The 26,022-nt window shown below is 34.1% G+C and overlaps 1 protein-coding gene across 1 annotated transcript; it reads left to right on the top strand.

The window, feature by feature from the left end:
* The first annotated feature begins 424 nt into the window (after positions 1-424).
* On the top strand, positions 425-21,055 carry LOC140779441 (putative glucose-6-phosphate 1-epimerase). The gene is made up of 9 exons (XM_073124501.1): positions 425-684; positions 4,470-4,544; positions 6,491-6,547; positions 6,636-6,796; positions 6,956-7,096; positions 13,721-13,823; positions 13,893-13,992; positions 14,183-14,425; positions 20,647-21,055. Exons 1-8 carry the CDS (start codon positions 592-594, stop codon positions 14,392-14,394), a joined length of 942 nt encoding a protein of 313 aa, XP_072980602.1. The 5' UTR covers positions 425-591; the 3' UTR covers positions 14,395-14,425; positions 20,647-21,055.
* The last annotated feature ends 4,967 nt before the right edge of the window (positions 21,056-26,022 follow it).

Here is a 26,022-nt window from a genome sequence, read left to right as displayed (position 1 = left end):
ACAAATATCTCATTTACGATGGACCGTGACGCGGATAGAATTTCCGAGTGCCGAGATGCAGAAGCTACTGATTGACGGTTCCGATGCTTCAGGTTGGAGAACATCGACGGGAGATATTTTCCCGCATGAACGTTCTATGCGGTAGTGGTTTACATTCCAGGTACGGCCTTCACTATTGCTTGGTCGGATAGCCTGCACCATTAAATGCAGAGATTTTCTACATTCGATTCTTGGCGAGCTATGAATGGCGAATATATTAACTGCAGAAATACAAGAGCAACTAAAAGCTTTCGATAGTTACTTCCTGCACTTTGAACTTCAAGAAATCCGCTTTCCCACTTCCTTAAAAGGTAAATAGATGATGTAATATATTTTAGCTCAGGGTTTAATTTAAAAAAATTAAAATTTAGCTCAGGGAGCTTTCCATTTAACTTCAAAAATTTATTGGGTTAATCTTTTCTTTTTCTTCTCCGATCTCCGCTTTCTGTTCCACTGATTCGCGGCATCCCTTAGCGATCGAGCAGAGAGAGATAGAGGGAGGAATACTCGTTTATAAGGTGAGAAATTAAAGGTTAGGGTTCTTGCGGTGGGATGTCGGAAGAGAAGCCTCCGGTGGAGCACTGCAAAGGCGTCAATGGCCTGGAGAAGGTGGTTCTCAGAGAGGTCAGAGGAAGCTCTGCTGAGGTCTGATTCATCTCCCTCTCGATGGTCTATTCTGTTTCGAACGCTATGTCTTCGATTTCGGAACCTTTCTGAACAATTAGATCAGAATCGTCCGGCTTTTGGTCGATAAAAGATAGATCGGATCGAATTTTTCCGGATCTGATGTCATTTCTTGAAACCTTGATTTGTTTTATGAAGATTCTTTGATCTTATGGACTGAATCTGTCAGTTACTTCTGGTCGTTTGATTTGTTTTTGGTGCTTTAGTTGGAAACCTTCGGAAATGATGCATTTTGGATCCATTAGATCTGTCTGAGCTACATATCATTCTGTCTGATACGTTGATAACTTACGGATTTGCGAGCCCCATTATCTGCCAAAGTTGTCAGCTATGAGAATTGTTGTTCCTGAGCTTAGGCGCTGGATTTAAAATTGTTTGTCAATTCTCTGAAGAAACAGTTTTGATTGAATACTTGTCGTGTTCAGAAAACGAATATGATAAAACATTACTGAAAACATCTTTCATCGGTCCCATGCCAGAGAGAATAGATGCCTGTAGGGAATATTTTGCCTTGTACAATCTAAAGCTTTAATCTACGGCACTTTATGTCAGGTAATTTTGGTTCATAATTTGGTTTATTATAGAAACACAAACTTATCTCTGATCCATCGTCATTATCTTTTTTGCACTGCAATATAAGTGCCTGAAACTGACCAACATTGGTCCATTCCATAAAGGTGCAAAATGCAAAGATGCTAATTGAGTTTAGATCCCTGTACTTTTTCTATTGGGAACAGTGATGGTTTCTGAGCACCTTAAAACATGTGAGCATAGAGATGTTTCCTTGGAATTGTTGAGTTACAAATCAGAGGCTTTCTTTTATTTTGCTGTTATTGAAGCATTTCAGTTTCTTTGAAGAACTCTCATTAATGTGTGAAATGCATCAATCTACTGTCTCTTCCTTGATGTTGGAAATAGTATATGCATTTTTTTAGGGTCTTAGACAGCTTAATTCAGACCCTGTGGTTTTAGTGCTCTTGTTTACACCTGGAAAATTATGTATGGTTAAGAGCATCTCCACTTTTATCCTTTTAAAAGGAGAAGCTCACATGCATAACATTTGAACAAGCGACTGATTTGTAGGTGATTATAAATGAAGTTATTTGTTAGTGGCATTGCATATAATTATTGTTGCATAATATTGGGAAGGTTTCTAAAAGATCATATAACATATACTTCTTTTAGATTTAGACTTAGTTACTAAGTGATCTTTCTTTTCATAACGTGTGGTTATGTTAAGGCTTTGATACCAAATGATAAGCTCTGATACCAAATTGATAGGATCTGGAACGAAAAGATCGGCTATGGAACAATTCTTTAAGATCTGAATTTATTACAAGAATCAGTCCGCGCAACCGTGGGAAAATATTCGTCAGATATTCTCCGGTAGTCAAAAAATTACGAAACCAATTGGGTTGGATCAATAACTTCTTGATCTACAATTTTTGTATTTACGCCCTTTGCAGATTCGAACTATAGCAGGGATGAAAACACGGAATAACGTGGGTGATGGTGGTAGTGACGGATGAAGTGGATGTTAGGGATATGGATGGATTTGGGGATGAGGATGAATTATGGAAGTGATTAAGGGAAGTAGACGAGGGAAACGAAGTGGTCGAGATCCCAAAGAAGATGAGTGGCTCGATAGTTAAGGGAGATTAGAAGCGAGAAGAAACCTTGCCAACGGTAGATGTGGAAGGATGGTGAAAAGGGAGGAGGGAGGAGTCTAGAGAGAAGATAGGAGGTAAGAAATCAAGAATCTAATAACATAATGAAGTTGGTTGCCATCCACATATTTATAGAGATTAGCCAACAAGTCCTAAAATAATATGAAATCCTAATTCTAGAGGATTCTCGTCGATCGCTTTCGAACGCGCTTGATCGCGTTCGAACGCACTCAAAAAGCCCATTCTTTGGATTTGCGAATGCGACACAGGCGTTCACAAGTGCGGGAGTTCACAAGGCGTTCACAAGGGCGTTCGAACGCGACTCCACCTGCGTTCGAACGCGACCTACAAGAATTTTATTTTAATGAAAATAAAACTAAGTGTATCAGGTTATCAAACAATTATAACACGTGGATATGGATATAGCTATTTCACAAGAATATATATGTGTCGCAAATGAATAATCAACAGACGATGTTTTTCCTACAAATGGATAGCAATTGTGTCATTTGGTTGTGTAACAAGGAAAATGTGAAATTGTTAAATGTGGATGATTTTTTTTTCTTTTGTGTGTCATGTGATAGAGCTATTTGTTTGGGGGCAATGGTATTTGCATAAGCACATCTCCAACTTATCCATAAACAGAGCTAACCATTTGTAAGAAATTGTTAGTCACCAATTTAAGAGCATAAGAAGTAAAATTGAATCCATAATAAAGAGTTGATTTGGAGCAAATCCTAATTTGGTACTTCTCTAAGTTGATAACATTTAGACCACGCAACTCGTAGGCCAATCCTCCCCTACCCCTCAAATTTAATTTAAGTTTAATAAATTAAAATAAAAGTACCTAAATTTGGTGCTCGCAACTTTGTCGGTAAATCGGGCTGATTAGCGGCTTTGGGTCACTGTCGCTCGTGCTGAGGAGCTCTGTGATTAGCCTTGTGCCATAAATGCCTTTAGTGGGAGCTTTCATGGCTCAGACCACTGTGTAAGCAACCTCCATCAACTAGAGTTCGAAGTATCTTTGCTTCCTAGGATACACATCTAGGTGTATTTTAAATACTTTCATATACTATGAGGGTCCAACTAGAAAATTAGTGATATTACAGGTACATAGTTCTTTGCTGTAAGTTCGTTATAACTATGACAACACATATATTATTGCACATATTAGTGCATAGATGACATTTTAGAACAATTATCTGCTATGGAGTTTGATTGGAAGGGTATAATAAGATGGTATGATGATTAACTTAGATAAAATTGAAATGAGTAGTAATGAGTAGAGACAGTAGGCTGTCGGTAAGGGCATAACTTACTTTTGCTCTTATCATGCATAGTTAAATTCTTGTTAGGAGTTACTGCGCTTTTTCTTGCTGCCTATTAAAGACCTAGTGCATTGATAAGGCCCCATTATCAGGGAAAGCATATGAGGTGTTAAGCAGATCCATTTATATTTTGAAAGAGAAACATCTTGAAAGTCATGGCAAATCTTAACCATGTCTTTGAAACTCAAGGTAGATCAACCAAACTTGAAAACATATTTGGAGTTCCTTGTTGGTAACATAATGTAGCACAATGTTTTAAAAGGCAGTGCACACACCCACATAAGCAACCACATACTCAGAAATGCTGAAATAGTTCCTTGACTGAGCATATGAGCCACATTGACATAGGGCTTAGGCTCAGTCAAGCCATAGAAACATACATGAGCACCATAAGCTATTGCCATAAATTTTAGGTATTTATAAGCAAGTTAAGCATAAAATATATCTGATTAGCTACTTAAGTATTTGGATGTGAAATTTTAGATGCTGCGGATTATTTATTTTCATTTTAGTAGTTCTAATTCAATAATTATTTTAAAATACACTTCAATAATTTATTGGTATACTGCATATCTGCTTGCATACCACATGTGTGCTATTTGGTGTCTTGACCATACCGGGGGAACTTTTTCCTTTTTTGTAACAATATGTAGCATAGGGAAAGAGGAAAAGAGAACTAGAGAAGTTATTTAACTATATGTCTTTCCAATAGATTCTTGTGCTCTTTCAGATATTTTTGTTTGTTTTTCAGGTTTATCTTTATGGAGGACATGTGACATCGTGGAAAAATGATCATGGAGAGGAGTTGCTTTTTGTAAGCAATAAGGTACCAAAGTTTTTTAAGTTACCTGAGTAATGTTGTCCAACAAGATGACTTTGCAACAATGATAACAATAAGAACATCCAAGTCTTTATTCCCAACTAATTGATGCGCTCTCCAATACATGAATTTATTTGATTGATTTCATGTATTAATTGTAACTCTTTCTTTAACAATTATTTGTTTCATTGGTTTATTTTTTCACCACCTTGATTTATGGGCACACGTGTAGGCACCCAACTTAAAGTGGCCTCTTGACCTCCTATCAACCTCATAAAGTCTTTTAAAACCTTGATTAACTACTGGTGAACTAAACTGCTACATTGGATGATATTTTACTTACTTTAATCTGCAGAACATGAAGAGAATAGTGTAAGATTGATAAGGAAAACAAACACTTTTCTTGTATTCAGTTATTCTGAACAGTGTTTCTAATTAATATTCTTTACTTTTACTTTTCTTGGGACATACCAATTGGCAATTGCTGAGATGCCTGTGTGGGAGTTAGAGATTAGAGATCATGGCTTAATGACCAACTCCATTATTTCTTTCTTTTCATGTTTTGTGACTGCATTAGCTATGTGAAGAAATAAATAACATGAAATAGCATTCAGAACATACACTTTGTCACAATTAAACAACAGAGAGCATAACATTCATTATTACTTGTGGCTTTCTAATTTCTTTCTCTCTTTGTGCCTCTAGTTGGAGTACATTGTATAGTGGACCTTACAAACTCTGTTGTTCTTGTAGGGGAACTTTATAAAATTATTAATATGAAAATAATGATTAAATATCATGACAAGAGTTAAAGAATAAGAGATCAAGGTGTATTAAATTGGCATCATTTATGTCTAATTCTACATATGCATGTTGTTTCATTTTCTTTCATGTATTCATGTTAATTATTTATACATATGAACTGAGGTGCAGACACAGAGAAATGTCTATGCATTTATCCTCTCACAAACATAGTTGCACTCAGGCATAAATGCAAATTCATATGTGCACAGTCCTATCATAGATTTTGGTGAATTTAGTACACATGTATCATGCATGTATTATTTGAACATTACTTCCAAAGTTGTTTTTGCTTCATTTGTTTTTTCATATTTACAGGATTCAGTGTTGTGATTCAACATTCTTTTCGTGGTTTTCTTGGTATAATTGAAACTAAGGATGAAGGTCTTTTTTTCATTTAAAGGATCTATACCACTACCACAAATTGGCCACCTCATTTAGCTCTTATTTTATCATGGCAGAGTCACATACAAGAGAAGGGAGGGCATGGCCCCCCTGAATTTTAAATTTTAGTGCTATTTTTTAAGCTAAGACCGTATATAACTTAAAATTTATATATTAGATATATTATTTCACACCCCGCCGCCCCCATTATAAATTGAAGTCTAGCTCCGCCTTTGATTTTTATCTAAATTATGTACTTTCTTTTCCATATTTAGAATAACACTATAGCATTATCAAATTTTACCTATAGAATGTCAAAACGTAGTTAATTACTTAATTAACATGAATGTTGGTAAAGTAATCATGTAGATATGTTAATGTGTCAAGGACATTGCTTATGCTTATCTAAAATTGGGCTATCTAAATTATGTACTTTCTTTTCCATATTTAGAATAACACTATAGCATTATCAAATTTTACCTATAGAATGTTAAAACGTAGTTAATTACTTAATTAACATGAATGTTGGTAAAGTAATCATGTAGATAAGTTAATGTGTCAAGGACATTGCTTATGCTTATCTAAAATTGGGCTCTAGGTGGCTTATCTTTCACATTCCTCTAACTAACTTAGGAGATGTGTCATCTGCTTGTACTATGCTTTTGAAAAGTAAAGTTGAATTTAATCCAATAGTTTGACGTGCGTATTGATGATTACTCTTTGTTTAGTCAATAACCTGTTTCATTTTTTTCCTTTGTTCACAATAGGCTATCTTCAAGCCTCCAAAAGCTATACGTGGGGGCATCCCAATATGTTTTCCTCAAGTATGATGTTTTTTTATTGTTAGATTTCTAGTAATTTTCTTTAATTGGCTTTATCATATGGATTGTGGTAATAACTGTTTTATTTCAGTTTTCCAACATTGGAAATCTTGAACCGCATGGATTTGCAAGGAACAGGATATGGAGTATTGATAATGATCCACCGCCATTTCCAACCACTACCTCTAATAGAGCTTATGTTGATTTAATCCTTAAACCATCCGAAGAAGATTTTAAGATCTGGCCTCATAGGTGTGTGTGTGTTTACATTATTTGCATGTTAACATTGTCCTATTATTAATGGAGTAAGAAATTAAGATTCCGTTGTTCTTCCATTTTCTCTTTGATTGTCATATTTTTAGTTTCCCAAAGTGGTATGCTAATAAGTGAGACCGACTTCTGCATTCGCAGGTATGAATTTCGTCTAAGGGTTATATTGGGACCAGGAGGAGATCTAATGTTGATATCACGTATAAGAAATACCAATACAGATGGAAAGTCATTTTCCTTTACTTTTGCATACCATACATATTTTTCTGTATCAGATATCAGGTGAGTTTTTCAATTCTTCATTTACAAAGTACAAACTATACTTTTGTACTTAATGTAACCTTGTAAGTTGTGTTTTGAGAGATCACTTTGCAGTAATTTCCATGGTTTGAGATGTCGGTAAATACCTCTACAATATCCATATCAATCATTACTATTAAAGTTATTTGGCTATATTTTATTTATTTATTTATATATATGGTGACTTTGTATAAATAGGGTCAAGGCCCCTTTTATCATTTCATGAAATAGATTCACCAAAACCTAGTGCCTACCAAGTGTTCGACAGAAGTTCACTTGTCCCTAGCTCTTTCATTTAGCAGCACTATTCAAAGTTTTCGCTCACCAGGTGTTCGACAAAAGTTTACGGTGCCAAGTGCAGCAAGAACACAGTAGCAGAATTGTTTTTTAGCAAGTGCCCACATACTGTTTAAGGAAAAGTCCACTGCGTTGAGCCCTCAAGCTTTTAGCAGAACTATCCAAATTTAACATTTATTTGGTAGCATGTTAAGGTTAGCAGTATTGTTCACCAGGTGTTTGATGAAGGCTTGAGTTAGAAAATTTCGAAACACCCTCAAGCTGTTTGATAGGTTCTTTTCTAATGGCATCTTGTGTTTTGGTCAACTGTGAGAGTCTTAGCTTCATTAATGTCTCTATTAGTGCCCGTGTTTTCTCTAGTATGACAAAATCTTGGATTTTTTATTTTGGTGCCTCACATCATATGATTGGTGACTCGTCCATTTTCACTAGTCTCAACCCTGTCCTCACTGCTCTTCCTTATGTTCATATGGCTGATGGGACTCATTATCTCATCTTTTACATTAATTATATCAACCTGATCGCAGAATCTACTAGTCGTCTTACTTTATCTGATGTCTGGCTTGTTTCTTGTCTTACAATGAGCTTTATTTTTGTTACTTAGCTTTTTGATTCTGGTTACATTTTGTCTTTCTCTTCTACTTCTTGTGTTATGTAGGACACATCAATAGGCCAGAGGATTTGAGATTGGTAGTCAAATTCATAGGCTTTACTATTTAGACTAGCTTCATCTTCCTCCACCTAGTCCCACTATTTGTCTCGTTACTCTCTTATCTCCTTCCGATCTGTGGCATCGATGTCTAGGTCATGTATCGAGTCAACATCTTAAGACATTATCTAAGTCTAGATCTTTATATAGTAGTCATTTTTCTTATTTGTCTCCTTCTATTGACTATAAGTTGGCAAAACACTGGGCCTTTTCTTTTCCTCTTAGTGAGAGTATCTCTAATTCACCTTTCGATCTTGTGCACTGACATTTGGGGTCTTACTCCCTTTTCTTTTGGTCTTGGCTTTCTCTATTGTGTATATTTTATCGATGATTTCTCTTATTTCATTTGGATTTACCTTATGTATCAGCATTCTGAGGTTTGTTAAATCTATCGTGATTTCTCTTCTATGGTGTGTACTCAATTCAGTCGATTTATTAAGATCTTCCAATCTGATGGTTTTTGGGAGTACCTTTCCTCTATGTTTCGTTTTATTCATGCTTCTGTTGGCACTCTACCTCAACAATCATGTCCTTATACCCATGTTCAAAATGGTGTTGCCGAACTGAAGCATCGTCATTTTCATGATATTACACGTGCACTTCTCTTTGAGACTTTTGTTCATTTTTATTGGGCTAAGACTTTTCTTATTGTTCTTTATCTAATCAATTGAACTTCATCTTCAGTTTTTGGTGGTGTGACCCCCTACGAGCGTCTCTATAGTACTTCACCAAATTATGGTTATCTTCGTATTTTTGGGTGCACTTGCTTTATTCTTCTTTCTCTAGGTGAACGCAATAAGTTGTTTCCTGGAGCAGCTAAATGCGTCTTTTTAGGATATAATCTTGAGTGAAAAGGCTATTATTGTTATGAAACTTATACTCATCGTCTAAGGATATCATGTCATGTTACTTTTTTAAAATAGATACTTTTTTTCACCTCCGATACTTTGGCTTCCTTAGACTTATCTTGTCTAGATCTCCTTATGTCTATCCTATCTTTTGTCCCCTCAGATGTCTCTGCCTCAGCCCTACCATCTGCCCCTCACTTGCCTAATTCTTCTCTATCCATAGACACTCCTTTACTATCACTTCCACCTACCACTCTAGACTATTCTCTTGATGAGGTTCTAGCTTTTCTAGAAGAGTTCCTTTCTTCTATGACAAACTTCCCATACTTCTACACTCGTAGGCTGCGTCCCTCTCCTACAGCTAAGCCTCATTTTATTGGTAGTATCCTCTATTGTGACGGCTCTTGCAACCGCTCGTCGTTATCTAGAGTGTGAGCATTGCACTCTCGACTGATATGGTTTTTAAATATCTTCCTTATAGCCATTCACTCCACCCCTCAGCTCAGGTCATATCGTAAGGTCGTCTAGGTTCCACAATGGCAGTAGGCTATGACATATAACCCTTCAGCAAATGCATACTTGGGATGTTGTCCCCCGCTTGCCCGACATCATGTCTGTCAACTGCAAATGTATTTTCAAGGTCGAGTATCAGCCTGATGGATTCATTTTTAGGTAGAAAGGTTGTTTGATTGCTTGGGCTTTATTTAGGAATAAAGGATAGACTACGAGGAGACATTTGCTCCTATTGCCAAGATGACCTCTGTCCATACTATTCTTATTATTGCTTCCAGTGGCTAGTGGCCTCTTCATCAGATAGATGTGAAGAATATTTTTCTTAATGATCTTCTTGATGAGGTGTACACGAATCCTCCACCTTATTTTCCCTTCTTTCCCTAGGTTATATTTGTTGACTACGACGAGCTATTTATGCGCTCAAGCAAGCTCCTTGTGCTTGGTTTGATCAATTTTTTAGCATTCTCATAGCCTACGGATTCAAAGAGAATCCCTTTGAGCCATCTACGTTTTTGTGATCTTCTGCTTAGGGTCCCGGTCCTTATGTATGTCGATGGTATAATTATCACTGGAGATGACTCAGTTGGGATCCTCTCTCTTCTGCAGCATTTTAGAGTCAGTTTGAGATGAAGGACCTTGGTCATCTTTGGTACTTTTTAGGTATCGAAATTGCTCAGTCATCTCATAGTCTTTTGCTGTCCTAGTAAAAGTATATAACAGACATTCTCAGTCGTACTATTATCATTGACTCGCCCTGCTGCTACTCGAGTCGAGCTTCATGTGATGCTTCAGCTTGATGACAGTCAGCTTCTTCTAGATCCAACTAGATATAGTCAGTTGGTCGGGGAAATCGTTTATCTAACCATTATTCGACCTGATATCTTTTGTTACTCAGTTCATGTAGGCTCCTCGAATTGCCAAATATGCTGCTCTTATGCATATTTTTCGATATCTTTGTAGCGTCATCACCCGCACTCTTTTCATGCTAACAACTTCCATCTTAGCTCTACGGGCTTATTTTAATGTAGACTATGCTGGTGACAAGTCTTATCGTAAGTCTACAACTGGCTTCTGTATTTTTCTGGGACTCCTTAATTTTCTAGAACAGCAAGAAGCAGAATATGGTGTTTCTCCCCAATACTGAGTTAGAGTATTGTGCTATATGTATGTGGCTAAGGAGATTGTTTGGTTTTATTACCTTAGTGATATGGGTGTTTCATGGCCCCTCGCAACTTCTTTTTATGTCGACAATAATAGTGCTAAGAAGCTCATTGAAATCTTATTTTTTATGAGAGGATGAAGCATATTAAAGTTGATATACACTACACTTGCTAGGAGTACCAAGCTGGCATCATTTCTTTCTATCGCCTTAGTACTGAGGAGTAGATTGCTAACTTCTTTACGAAATCTATTTTTCTTCCGCATTTGGAGCAAACTTTAGTTTATGATCTACGTTGAGTTTGAGGGAGATTTATTAGAGTTATTTGGTTATATTCTATTTATTTATTTAAATATATGGTGACTTTATATAAGTAGGCTAAGGCCCCCTTTATCATTTCATGAAATAGATTCATCAAAATTCTCTCTTCTCCTCTCTTCTTTCCAAACCTATTCTAGGTATGGATCTTCTATTGTTACAATTACCAATTCTATATAGGGGCTAAAACTAGGTGATCCCTTGGTTATGACCTAGTATTAATCATTGACACATTACAATGAAATTTTTGTGATGCAGTCTAGATGGGGATCAGATCATAAATTCTATTCATCTTGAATCCAACTTGGGATATCAATTCTAAATAGGGGCCCTCTTTTTCTCTCTTTCTTGGGTGATACATGGTAGATCCAATGTAATGAAGCTTCATTGAAAGTTCAATATTGCTCTTACCACTTTCACTCTTCAAATTTTGTGTCTACTATTTTATGAGTGCTCTAAATTTTCTTATTTATTTATTTATATTTTTGAACTTTTGGGATTTTCCTATATTATTTCACTTTTTTATAAAGAAAGTAATTGAAAATATAGTTCAAAATTACAATGGTGATTACAGTGGCCGATACAATCATGGCATATTATCTTTTGACTTTCTTCGGCAACTAATACATATATTGATACCGATACTTAGAACTTCCTATACATTAGGTATGAATCTTTATGTTAATGAATAATATTGAAACAATTGAAAGAACTTCCTATTCAAGAGGCAAGCTAATTGACACTTCTCTAATGGCATTCCTTTGACATAATTGTTTATTAGATCAATTGAGTTATGCTGAATTATCCATATCGGATATAAATATGGTTCAGATACGACATTGATATGTATTGAATATGGTGTAAGAGTTTCCAAATAAAAATTATAGGGGATAATTCTCTTTTCACCTCCTGAACTATCATCTGTTTTTATAATGACTTTTTGTAATTTTTTTTGGTACATACTGACTCCATGAACTATTAAAAATATTTTATTTGACGCATTTCGTTAGTGTTTCGTTATCTATTTCCATCCATAAGTTGTCATGTGATGGTCACATGACAACTAAATGGCTAGGATACCCTTCTATACATGTGATACTTAAAATAGCCTTTTATAATGACCAAAATATCCTTAGATAGCTAATTAAAACCCTATCTCCATCTCCAATGCTATTTGACCCCAATTCTGATCATTAGCTTTGCCATGTAACTATCCTGCCATTATAAGTGGAGAGGTAATTTGATCAATTCACTTATTTCGTCGTTTGACATTAGGAGGGTGAAGTATTTGTGATAGTTCAGGATATCAGTATGTACTGAAAAAAAGGTCAAAGAATCATTATAGAAAAATATGATAGTCTAGGGGATAAAAAGGAAATTATACCAAATAATAATTATAATTGTTGAATATGGCGTTGATACGACACCATTATAATAGGATATTGTTAGGATAAATTTTTTAAGTTAGATTTGGATTTAGTGGGTTAGGTTCGATTAGGGGGTGTATTCGAGCCTAGCTCTGATTAAGCTTGAATTAAAAATAATTTTGAGCCTAGATTTATGATCAAGCTTGAATTGAAATTATTTCAATTCGATCTAATCTCAAGCTCAAAATCGAGTTAGAGCTTAAATGAACTGATCAATAAACAATTTCAAGCCTTAATCAATTCAAACTAAATTTTGAGCTTGATCAAGTTTGATTTAGGCTTGAATCAAACTTAAAATAAGTCCTAATTCAAAATTATAAACTAATGGAAATATCCACATATTTAGAAAAGATTTGATATGATCAAAATTTGGAACTAAACTTGAAGATCAGGGTAAATAATAATCCACTTAAAGTAAAATTTAAAATATAACAAAAGTATAGCATTGTATAGAAAGTATTACTCACATTATATATATATATATATTATATAATATTTTTTAGCCTTATCAACCTTATCGAGCCTATTTTGAAGATCAAGCTCAGCTCAACTCAAATTTGAGCGAGCTTAATTGAGCCTTATCGAGTCGACTTGATTATTTTGACAGCCCTACGTTTGACGTATAAATGGGTCTGCACCTGTTAACTACACATTAATAGTTAAATAAAATTGAATTAGAAAGCCGTACTGTTCTCACATTAGTTGACTTGAGAGCAGAAAAATGTGCCTTAACCTCCCTCACTCTTACATTCTGGAGGCAAAAAATCTTTCTGCTCTCTCACGCTTTGATGGTAGAAAGCTTTTCACTTCTCTCTCATGCTCCAATTATATCTTATGAATACCAAACTACAAATGTGAAGAAGGTCTTGAATTGATACATCTGGTGAAAGCTGCATAATTTCAAATTGAAATCTGAGAGATTCATGATACACCACCCTTAATATAAGAACTAAGTGGCTGAGGTACATCATTTATGCAGAAGTTAGTATAGAAGTAAATCTTCTAAATGATGGGATCTTAAATTCACTTTCTGATGTATGAAGAATTACCTCAGGGAGGGCAAAAAAATAGTGCATTTTATTGGTACTTATTTTCCATGAATTGTAAATAATGGCATTACTGTCTGCAAATTATATTCCATGTGAAAAACAACACAGAGTCCAGTTGCTATTCAATATTTGGACGTCTGTGGTGACTGGCAAACCAGTGATGTGTTCATGCAAATGTATCTCCAAGTTATAAATGAATCTAGATTCCTCTTGTTTGATTCCATATTGAATTTTCATCTTAAGCGATCTGACTTTTTTGATCCTTAATTTCAAGTTGATGTTTCAGTGAAGTAAGAGTAGAGGGATTGGAGACTCTGGATTACCTTGACAACTTACAGGAAAGGGCACGTTTTACTGAACAAGGAGATGCAATTGTATTCGAATCAGAAGTAAGTAAACCAGCAAAATTGTTTTATTGTGATTCTTGTTTTCATTCTGAATATTTTATTTTTGTACAGTTTGACAAAGTATATCTAAGCACACCAGCAAAGATTGCAATCATAGACCATGAAAAGAAAAGAACATTTGTCTTGAGGAAGGAAGGACTCCCGGATGCAGGTTCGTCTCGTACTGAATGCTGATATCTTCTTCATTTATATAATATCTAGAAAATTGATTTCTTGAGGAAAATTCTGAGGAAATTATTTATCAGATCTTGAGGAAAATCCTGTGTGACATTAACTGTCAGATGTACAAGATCTTCATAGCTGTTGACAACAAATTATTTTCTTTTTCTGTCTTCCTGCAGTTGTATGGAATCCCTGGGACAAGAAAGCCAAGGCAATGACTGATTTTGGGGACGATGAGTACAAGTATATGGTTTGTGTAGAGGCTGCAGCTATTGAGAAATCCATCATGTTGAAGCCTGGTGAGGAATGGAAGGGAAGGTTAGAACTATCAGCAGTCCCCTCCAGTTACTTTAGTGGGCAACTGGATCCGCAAAGGGTTCTTCAAGGTTGAAGCATATAGTTCTTGGTCAAGTGATTCAAAGGTAAGCATTTATTCCAAATATAACCTAGTTAATGAATTGCAAATAACATAGTTGTATTTGTTGATCCAAGTTGAACAACTTAGTGGCAACATACAACTGATGCAAAAATGGTTCAGCTAGAACCAAGTTAAGGTTTTGATCTTCTGGGCAAAGTCAAAGTTAAAGTCACAAACCAAGTCCATGTCTGTTTAGGAAAATCAAATCCTACTAGGTTTAAAAAATCGATTAAGAATCAAACTCTGAACATTGAAACCATGCAGATGGAAATCTGAATACTACTCTAACTATGAAAACCAAACTCAAGAGCTGAGAGAAAATTCAAGTAAGAATAGAATATGGAAAGCTGGAAGGAAAAGTAGAAGCACATCAAACACAATAATAATTTAATTTTAACGTGGAAAACCTCTTTAGCATTTAGAGGAAAAAAATCGCAGACCCGCCTAAAGTCGATCAATCTGATTTCACTAAGCAATAAACCAAAACCTATAAACTCTTCCAAAAATTTAATGATTGAGTGTTTTAAGTAAGGTTTTGAACATGAACAATCTGATTAATTACTCTTGTGAAAAAGATCGTCTTCTTTTAGTAAGCACTCGATTGATGGATCAACCTTAAATGCAAGTGCCAATGTGGTGGTAGATGTCGATAAAGATGACGTCGTTTCAGCTTCTCTAGTACTGTTGATGATCAGTAACTGTAGCTCCAGTATCCAGCTAGCTTTTAAGTCTCAGACATATGATAATGACTCTCATAATTGATAAGAATTATGCTTCATGGAGAATCCTAGAACTCATAGATAATTTACTTTAATTCTCTTGAGTTTGAGGCCTTCCTCTAAGTCTCTGGATCACTTATATAGAGGTGGGACATATCATTATTTTAATAGGTTCAGAAATTTCTTAAATTTGAATAGGTTTCAGAAATTTCTGTTTCTGAACTGTACAAACAGTTCAGATGCTGTTTCAATGACCATTCGGATGCCACTATCTTGCGCACATTGTTCAGATGCCATTTGAGTGTCGTTCAGACGCCATTCTGTTTTGCACCTACAGTCTGGAGTCTGTTCTTGTCATCTGGACGCCAACCGGAACATTAACTCTGTGGCAGTGTCCACACATCGTTTGACTGCCATTGGGATGCTTACACCCAGCACTGTCATGTGCACGTAGTTTGGCTTGCGGGTGGACACCACTCACCTGAAATTGTAGTACATGTTGAATTTCAGATTTTTGCTTCTTTTCACTTGAATATTCAATTTCTTTGCAAGTAACATTCTTCCATAATTTATGTATCTTGATCGTACATAATTCCTAGATTATACATATAAAAGAATTTGCCATATTACTAACAATATATATAATCTGCGTGTATATATATATATATATATATATATATATATACATGCATTTCAGTCAAATTATTTTTGGGGTAGGAAGTTTAAAAATAACCATTAGTAGACAGTATGATAGTTGTAAAATAAAATTACAAAATCTATTTATATGAAACTTAAGAAAGGACAATAAGGTTAATTTTATTAACTCTATATTTATCTCTTATTGTTATCTAATACATCAGTATATTTATTCCTTTCTTTTCCAACCAAACACTATGGATGCATTAGGTTGCGGAGTAAGGAATAATTGAGATTGGAATAAAAGGAAGAGCTATTTCAAGATAAAAAGAAATTTTTATCCCAATTCCTCATTAGGTGTTTGGTTGGGAAGGAGGGAGAAGTGCCGAGATAAAAATATAGGATTAGATGATGTTTGATTGTTATAGTTGGAATAAAGATCAAATTGATCTTGTTCCTTTTTTTCTAGTTTAATGTTAATAGAATTTTATTTTTTATTTTTTAAGATAGGAAATAGGTTTAAAATTATATACAAATTGTAATTTTATAACTTTTATATTATCATATCATGATTATTTTTAGAATCTCTAGCCAAAAAATAATATAATTTAATTCACCATATTTACAATATATAGATACTATCACAACATCAAGAATGGATATCTCATGTCAAAACATTTTCATTACAAACTTATTCTAATATATTATATTACAGTTACATTATAATTCGGTAATTTGGTAACTATATTATAGTTACATTATAATTTGATAATATATTTTAATATATTATTAGAGAGGGTAATGAAACACCTATCTCCAAAAATCACGTGTTTTTCACGTGGAAAAATTTACGTAACTCTCACATGATCAGTCAGTGCAATATTCTCACAAAGTATCTAAGATAGATCTATATCATAACAACATAAGCAAATAATCCGGAATTACAAGTATTACAAGTCTCAATAAGTTTCTAGAAATACATGTTTATATAAAAACTTAAAATATAAAAACCCTCGCAAAGGCTATAGTCCAACTAGGAAGAAAAAAACAAACAACACTAATAAGAAAATAAATCTGCTACTCTTCGATATTCGCATCCTCCATATTTAACTTTGAAATGTGTCTACTAAAAAGGCAGTGAAAACACAACCTAACAAGTATAATCCAATAATAGTCTATGAATAATGTATTGCATGATAAATAGAAATGCATACCTATAATTATCAACATATTGAGGTACACGTGTATAATGTAATTTATAATAAATTTTCATTAACTCATAACACATAAGTGCATAATATCATCATAACTCAATGTGTCATAATTTACATAGCAACTATGTCAATGATGTCATAATCCACATAGCAAACATTATAATAGGGAGGACTAGTCATCTAGCGGTAATATCGCCTATACATGCCTGGCAACGCTGCATATGACCTGTTATCTATAACTATCAAACTAAGTACCATAGTCGTAGGCCCATCATCATTAACATTATCATCGTTCTAGTAAATCATCGCACAGAACAGAATCATTACTTGTATCCGAATCATCGCACATAGCAGAATCATCGCATACAACAAGAAAGAGATCATAGCTCAATTTACGCCCTGATCCTACGTTATCGTGTACCGCTAGAGTTATAACTTTAGCTCTCAAATATCTTTCTACTATCATCCTAGTCTAATATCCAAACAAGGCAGTGTAATCACCTGAATGCTCCACCAGCTAATGACCTCAGGTGTAGACCGCTAATATGATAATACTATATAATACGTTCTATCTTTAACTCCGGGCTGAGTGGGTAAGAAAGGCATTGCCTAGTTGGGACTAGATTAATAATGATATGTGCATGTGGTGTTATGACTTTTATTACTTTACATCATGATCATCAAGATAGCATATGTCATAATTAAGTATGGAGTCTATTATGAAATAAGCGATAAATAATAAATAATGCATGTAAAAGTAGTCAATAATGACATAAAAAAATATCATCACAACAATTACATTATTCATAGATTAACATAGGATTTAACTCGCTTGAAATATTTTTAGAATCTGACTAACTCTCCTCAACAATCGGACTCCTTCTGAATCTCGAGATTGTCTTCGTACGAAATCAATCTACCAATATGGTAAAAATAATTGTGACATAAGTAAAAAAAAACTAATAGAGGTTTGAGCAATAAGTTAGATTATACATTGGTGCTAAGGTTTTCAGATCATCTTGCTATGGGTTAACCAAAGACTATAAAATCGAATCTAACATCCAAGTTTATGCTCTAAAGGGTAAACAGATTTTGATCCAAGGTCAATAGGGCCACTTCAACTCAATGATTTTTGTTAATTAAGAAGTGAAGAACATTGAAAGATTGGTACACTAAATTCGAAGCACCAATATAGTCAATAAGAATAATGGAAAGGTCAAAGGAAAGTTATGAGGTAATGGTACTCATTGTGTTTAACGTATTATAAGGCTACTGACATAACGAGGTTCAAGAGGTAGGTGACATATTACTTGAGTATCATCCTCAAACTCTTCAAAGAAGATTGACAAGGTAAACATGAGCTCTCCTTATGATTGCTATAGTCTAAGGTCTATTGAAGCATTAAATCCTATACAACAGTATTGCATAAAAGTGACAAGCTAAAGGAAGTCGTATGTATAGACAGTGAGCAAATCTATTTAATTTCAGAAATTATACGAGGCTTAGCATAGATCTTTAAGCATTTCTAGCAAAGTATTTCTTGTTGGGCACAAATTGTTAGGAAAAAGCGATGAACCCCATGAGTCTATCTAGCATGTTCAATTATTATATAAACAAAGGGTATGTTCTCAACTATACTATACATATTTAGTTAAATACTGCTACCTACAAATCGGCAATCTTCACCTTCTACTCAAGTCAATAAAGAATAAGAACAACTAGACTGTTTAAACATATCAAAATGGCATAGAACAAAGGATGGTATGAAGGAGGAATTTTCATGTGCAAAATGATCAGTTATCTTCTATATGGTAAGGACCTAAATAACAACATAAAGAACAAATTATTATAAAAAAAAAATAATTCTACTAAAGAATAAACAAAACCCCCTACCAGAATTTGTATGACTAGATTCTAAAGTGGAAGCTTGGCATGCAAATAAAATAAGATACTAAGAAGTGTTCTTCTCATTCCCAATCCTTGTTATAAAGTTAAAAGAGCTGTGTAAAGATGCCTCTTCAATCATTTAATTCAACTTTGCTCCTTATATTGGCAATTTTCTTGTCCATTAGTTAGGGAAAATAAATGTATTTTGTTCTTGTGTGACACTACTTATGCAAGCTAATCTTTCTGTTTGGTGCTCGTCTAGGGAGCTTATGGTAGAGAGGCAAGGGACGGTCAATCATGGGTGTTTGAAAGGCTTGTAGTGGGCCAAATAGAGCACTAGAGTTCATCTGCACTATGAGGGGAAAAAAAAAAATTGGAGGAGTAATACCTAATTCACAATTTGATCTCTCTTTGACATATGACCAAACACTTAGTAGGCATGATTCTAGGATGATGGTTGGGACTGCTTGCCCTATCTTTTACATTAAAAACTTATTACATCTTGGAATGAGAGAATTAAAGAGAAATTAATAGAAAGGGAAGTGAAGGGGAAAGAGTAAACGTCATCGACATTCACCATTGACAAAGGTAAAAGAAAATAGAAGTAGTTGTGAATTAAAAACTGCTCATCAGAACTGAAATCCAATAGGAAATGTAGATATAGAGCATACCTGTGGATGAAATGATGTGCCCTGCGAGATCCGGGGAAGTCCAAACCATTCACAATCTCCTCTGGACATTCACGAGTGAGAGAGAGTTGAGAGTGGAGAGGGAGAAGATGAGTAGGTAGGAGATAATGAAAAGTGAGGGTCAGTTATAAGATAATAAATTTTATATTTATAGGGGAGGGTGGAGGTTAGGTTTTGTTTGGGTTAAGGTGACATGAGAAGAGTGGGGAAGAAAAAAAAAACTGTAGAGCTCATGACTAGCACGCGCTCTCTCTCTCTTTTCTTTTTGGTTTTGGGTGTTCAGGTAAATTGGTCATTTGCATTTTGGAGATATTCTAAATTTTATCCCAGCTAAAATCTAGGATAAAGATATCTGGATAAATGTCATTTATACTGTTTTCTTATTCTATATGCTTATCTCATGTGTGGCGTAGGTTTCTAAAATAAAGGGGGTTTATCTTAGATAACCCCCTTTATTCCACCCTAGCAAATGAATCCGAAAAAGATTAGGATAACACCATTTATTATCCGATGATAAGTTCATGTTTTATCCCTATCCTAATAATTGTACATAATAAAGCAAATAGGATAGAAAACTGCACACAATAAAGCAATTCCGTTTTCACTTGATATGGTGTTTGGAGGCCAGGATGAGAGAAGATTTATTGATTTCTTGACAGGAAGAGAAAAAGTGTGTTTAATGTTTGGCTCTGATAATTGCCCTATTGGTTCTATAAATTCCTATCAGGTCAGGGTCGGTCGGGATGAGGACATACTTAGACATCTTCTGATGATGGCCTTGTTTCCATTTGTCAAGTTGATAGTAGGTTGCTGCTATCTATAAATTAGGATCAAAACAGCGGACTTGCTTCCATATAAGCAAACAACAGTGTGTGATGACATGTAATAAAGCAAAAAATCAGGGTCTAAAGTTCAAAGTTACCTACTTTTAATGTCTTGACTTAATTACTATCTTCCCTCATAATGGTACCTTGACGGTGATTCAGCTCCAAGCATATCAAGGCATGCAAATACTCTACGTTTTTCTTTTACCTCATTTAATTCTGGCTTATATAACATGTTTGTCAATTGCTGTTGCAGGTCAACACTGTTTCACCTTGGTTACGGACAGCATGGCTTTTTTATGAGAGTGCAATATACCAGAAGTCTTTTATTCCTTTTCCTCTTCTCTTCTGTTTGAAGCTTAAGGTTTGGTCCTAAGCATCCCTTACCGGTGCAATAAGACTTGCTATCTTAGTACAATTCAAGATCTGTCATGAAGAAGTGAGTCAGCCGTCTTGCAATATAACAAGCAACCTGTGGAATTGAGCATATTTCTTTTTTCTTTACCGCTATATAACATAATTTGTGATAACTATTTGAGGCATGTGAAATTTCAGTTGATTATTTCATTGTGTCTTGGCTAATACACGCCATGTGATATGATATTTAGTTTGTTTAACTATGATACTTATTATATAATAAATGCTTCTGTTCTGTTTGTCCTTTATTGCTGATGTACTTGCACATACATTCTATCATATTGGAACTCGTAGGAATTTTTTATTATCAGTAAATTGAGCTTATTCTTTTTAAATTTGATAATTCGAGCTGTTTCCCCCTTTACTCAAAAATAAAGAAAAAGGAAAAAAGAATACAAGAGAGGAAACTTGATCAGTTTCCCCCCTCCGATCCTTCTGATGTGTGTATTAGGTAGCATACCAAAGGATTTAATAGGTTTGAACATTATACCTTTAACATGGCAAATATTTCTGAAATCCTTTATCAAAAAAGCCCTATATTTCTGGGTAATTTGTACTGAAAACATGGTGCTGTTTTTGTTTTTGGCTCGACTTGCTTTTACGTTTTCTTTGCATGGCATACTTTTTCTTGTTATCTTTTCATTTTTGTCTCGGGAGGGCAACGTGTAATAAATATTTGTTTCTCTCTCATATATATTTACATAATTTGTAAATTAATTGCAAATTATGTTCAACAAATCAGTCTGATGTTTTAAATATATTATTATGTTACTTTTGCATCACAAATTAGGAATCAAATAAACTAACTATAAAATTTACGAAAATACGTGTATTTAATTACTGTGAATTACATAATAACTCTGTGAAACAAAAGTGTAAGTATAAGTGTTCAATAATTATGAATTACGAAATAAAATTATGAAATCAACAAAAAAAATACAAGTGTGGATGTAACATAAGTCAACTATTAACTATGAATTTTGTTCAATAATCTTCAACTACTAAATTAATAATATGATACTAGAAATATACAAAATATACAAACTATGAAATTCAGAAACTAACTGCCAATTAAAAGAGCACAAAGATTGAACCCCTAGATGTATGTTTCACCTAGAAGCACTTCAAGTAATACTTGTGAACTACAAGAGATGACTGTTAGTGCATTACGTAGTTCCTGTATTTTTTTCCTTCGGCTTCAGGAAGAAGAAAAGAATATTTAATTAATATAAAAATACTTGCATGTCCAATCAGTTGGTCTTAAGGAATGAGAAAAAAGAATTTTATATTATGATAGAAAATGAGTGTAAGATGTATTTATTGTCCCTAATAAATGTTTAGTACAATTCTCTTTTATCTTTTTACATGAGTTGTGAGAAAAGTTGGAAGAAATAGAGTGTGGTTTTGGTGCAGATCACCGTATATTTCTTAACAGTGAATCTTAAGAAATTAGATACATCAAATATCAAACTTATCACAACACCTCTTATTACTAACACTACAGTAGAATAGCATGTGACTAACGGCAACCTAATGAGACTATGCCCAATAGAGTGCAATGTTTATAAAACACTTGCCACAATATTTTGGAAAAAGGAAATGACATAAATGCAAAACTAGCAGAGTTGTACATTTAAATATATCTATATTATATGAAATGTAGAAAGTAAGAAGAAAGAAAAATTATCACAAGCAAAGCAAAGAAGATAGATTTTACGTGGTTCGCACATCAATGAAGATCTCACTGATTTCACTATGTCAAAAAAATACAACCTAGATCTAAGAACTTTGCATTCTTCTCTTTTCTCTCTCTACGAAACTCTCTAAATTTTCACAATGTTCTCATGCTCATACAACTTTGTTAGATTTAAGTTATATATATAGGTTTTAAGAAAACTTAACCCAAACCGTTAAGGATTCGTTGGTGCATTTAAGTGCTTACAGGCACGTTCGAGTGCCCCGTGATGAAGTAGAGAATTCTTGATGATATATTCCAATTCTTGAGGAAAATTTGCTCTTTGGACCGAATTATTAAATAACCTATTTATGAAACTCATTTAATTTTAACTCGTTTATTAACTGCCAACTTATTTATAATTCAATAACTCTAAATGATCTGACAATCGAATTATAACCTAATTAACTTATTTATTAGATAAATTAGCCCATTTATAATATAAATAAACTTATTTATAATTTAAATAAATCTAATTATAATCTGAATAATTTATATTAATCTAAATAACACATATAACTTGGTAACCCTTTATTACTTGTGTAAATTGTTTAATAAATAAATTATTTGTGTTATTTTGAATTTGACCCAACTTGATCTGATTGGACACAAATCGACTTGATTGCCACCTCTAAATTCAATAAGTAAGTCTAAGATCAAAGTTAAAAATACTTCACGGATATTTTAATAATTTAATTAATAGAGTTTATATAAACTATAGACATTAGTGATAGTCAGCCAAAGTAAACGTAGGGTATTATATAAAAATGATAAGAACAGACGAGGGATTTTATTATAAAATTGTCAGATACAAAATACAGACGTTATTTCAAAAAATTTCTTAATAAGTCATGTTTGTATGTAATTTTTTTAACGTTTTTTTTAAGGAGGGATCAAAATAGGACAAAGCCCGAATCCAATCCCATTGATTCTACCGGTAACTTTTTTCTTTTATTAAATGCTCAATAAATTAGTTATATTCATATTGGCTTAAAGTTGACCCAATTAGAATCCAATATGATAGTGCGAACGCCACCGACGGACGTGGTTGCCGCATTAGACGTCGTCGGCTGGGAGTAGCAGACTTTGATGAGTTTATGGTAGCTGTTGTTTCGATAGTGGTTCAGTATGACATGGACAGATAAATAGTTGAAGTCGTTTCTTTTTCTGGTCACCTAATTGTATATAGGCTTTTTTTCATCTTTAAAGAAAAAGGTAAAATGCAGAATGGTACTATAGAACTATAGAAGCACACTGGTAGTGCCCTAAATAGGAGTTTTTGATCAAATTGGTCCTCCTCGGAAACTTATTTACCCAAATAATTTATCCTAAATACTAAAATAAATTTGGTTTTAGACATGTTAGCTGCCCCTATGGAGTTATGGTTTCGACGTAAAATATACTGAACTTACCTTTGCCCCCAGTAACTTGTGAAATAAGAATAAATTTATTTTAAAATAAATATTCTTATTCTGATGTATAGTAACTAAATAACATCTTATATTTGTTTTAGTATAATAATTCAGTATTCTTTTTCATCTTATTTTGTACAACTTAAAAAAAATAATTTAATAAAAACTCACAATTATTATTTTGTCCGTAGTTTAGATAATATTTAATTATATATCACCTCAACTACGATTGAGATATCTCTCTCTATTATCTCTTCTATTAGAACCCTATCTCGTGTGGCTAACACCATCTAAATTTTTATAATTTTCTCACATCTAGATCAGTTCAAATCTGGTGTGTAACATTATTGACTAAGTCAGTTTAGTCAACACGGCTTAGAAATCCTCGTACTGGGTCGAATCGAATCGAGCACAGATCACATTAGTAAAGTCTTACCAAGATTCGAATAGTCAAGTCCACTCTGCCAACTAGTACTATCTAATCACCATGCCCTCTAGATGGAATAATGCGAGCTGGACCATTTGGTGCTTAGGCATGCCATAGTACCTAAAAAACTACTCCACTAGGTAGGTCTAATCTAGGGAGTCTCCTCTTAAAAATTTTAGAAAAGCAAGCTTAACGATCTGAGCTTGGATCCCAAAACGTGGCTTGACATCGCAAACCAAGTGACCTTATGGTCAATGTTAGTCATGTGGGTCATAGTGTAACATCTTCTACCAAGTTATTCAAAATATTATATGCATGCGTAGTATTGTAATATCCCATACTAGAATATAAAAAGATTATGTGCACGTGAGGGGCACATGCCACACTTCCCCACTCTCCCACATTCTCTCCCTCCCTCTCTTCTTCTCTCTTTTCTCTTTTTCTTTCTCCTTTTTCTCTCCTATGACTGCTGGCTACGCGCTTTGATTCCTGTCACACCAAAGCACCGTCTGAGGACGCTGACCCCATGGAATGACTCGTCAGAGCATCCTCTTTAACTAAATTCATATCATGTGAGGATGATCCGTGACCAGAGTTGATTAACTTGGAAGCGATGTCAAGCAAGTGAATTCTCTATAGTCTAAGAATAGTGTAATATTGAAGTAATATTTTACTTTATAAATTTATCACATTCATATCATACATAGGTAGGTGTTTATTCACTATTCAACATAATTATATTTAACTTATTACTTTATAGTTATTCATGGATTGTTGGGGCATTTTCTAATTGTGATATCTTCGATGTGCATGTTCTTATGATTAATAATGTTAACCACTGTACCATTTGCACGTATCACCATGTAGTTAAGTTTTATTTCGGCAATGCTTGTTTACCTACTTAGCTCAAGTTTAAGGGGGCAAAGTGTGTATATATATATTATATATTAGTCTATGCCTAAGGTCGTGAGTTCAAGTGGGATTATCAAGCACTGTGTGCACCGCAACGTTGCCAAGTATAAAGATTAAATATTATGTGATATAAAATTATGATTGAGAGGTAAGGATCGTAGACCTAGTCATACCTAATGACGTAAGGTTAGGATGTCTATGAGCAATGAGCTCTTATTTTTACTGTGAGCGATGATTCCGCTATATGCGGTGATTTTGTTATGTACGATGATATAAGTTTACAACTAGGGTCCTCCACATACAATCAATCATATGCAACGTTGTTGGCATGTACGTGCGGTATTACTGCTAAATGTTTATCCTTCCTTAATATTTGAGATAATGTGTGAGCCTATATTTATTATATGGTGGATAGCTCTTTGAGCATGTTATGCTAATTAAGACTATGGCGCAGTATGAGTTTGATATAAATAATTTGATATTTTAAAAGATACATATCGTGTTCTTTTATTAATACATGTGAGCTATTGATATAAATATGTTGCATGACCATATTACTATGATCATGTTGGCATACATATGTACAATGTGACATCCTTCATTATTCTATTTTTAAACTATAGAGATGTATACTTGCTAGGTTTTATGCTCACCATTTTTTGGTGAAAATATTTCTCAGATCAGTAGATGACCCTAAATCTATAAAGAAGCTGGTGAAGATTTGATTAT

Source organism: Typha angustifolia, chromosome 15 (genome assembly GCF_048772165.1).
Source record: "Typha angustifolia cultivar Huaian chromosome 15, ASM4877216v1, whole genome shotgun sequence".
Lineage (NCBI taxonomy): Eukaryota > Viridiplantae > Streptophyta > Magnoliopsida > Poales > Typhaceae > Typha > Typha angustifolia.
The sequence above is the reverse complement of the archived record's forward strand: the minus strand, read 5'-3'. Positions and strand labels throughout refer to the sequence as shown.

Bases quoted from the DNA above. Each gene is read 5' to 3' on its own strand.
- LOC140779441 (XM_073124501.1), top strand. From the start codon at position 592: ATGTCGGAAGAGAAGCCTCCGGTGGAGCACTGCAAAGGCGTCAATGGC. The intron at 4,545-6,490 runs GTACCAAAGTTT...TGTTCACAATAG, and splicing joins TGCTTTTTGTAAGCAATAAG to GCTATCTTCAAGCCTCCAAA. The intron at 13,993-14,182 runs GTTCGTCTCGTA...GTCTTCCTGCAG, and splicing joins GGAAGGACTCCCGGATGCAG to TTGTATGGAATCCCTGGGAC.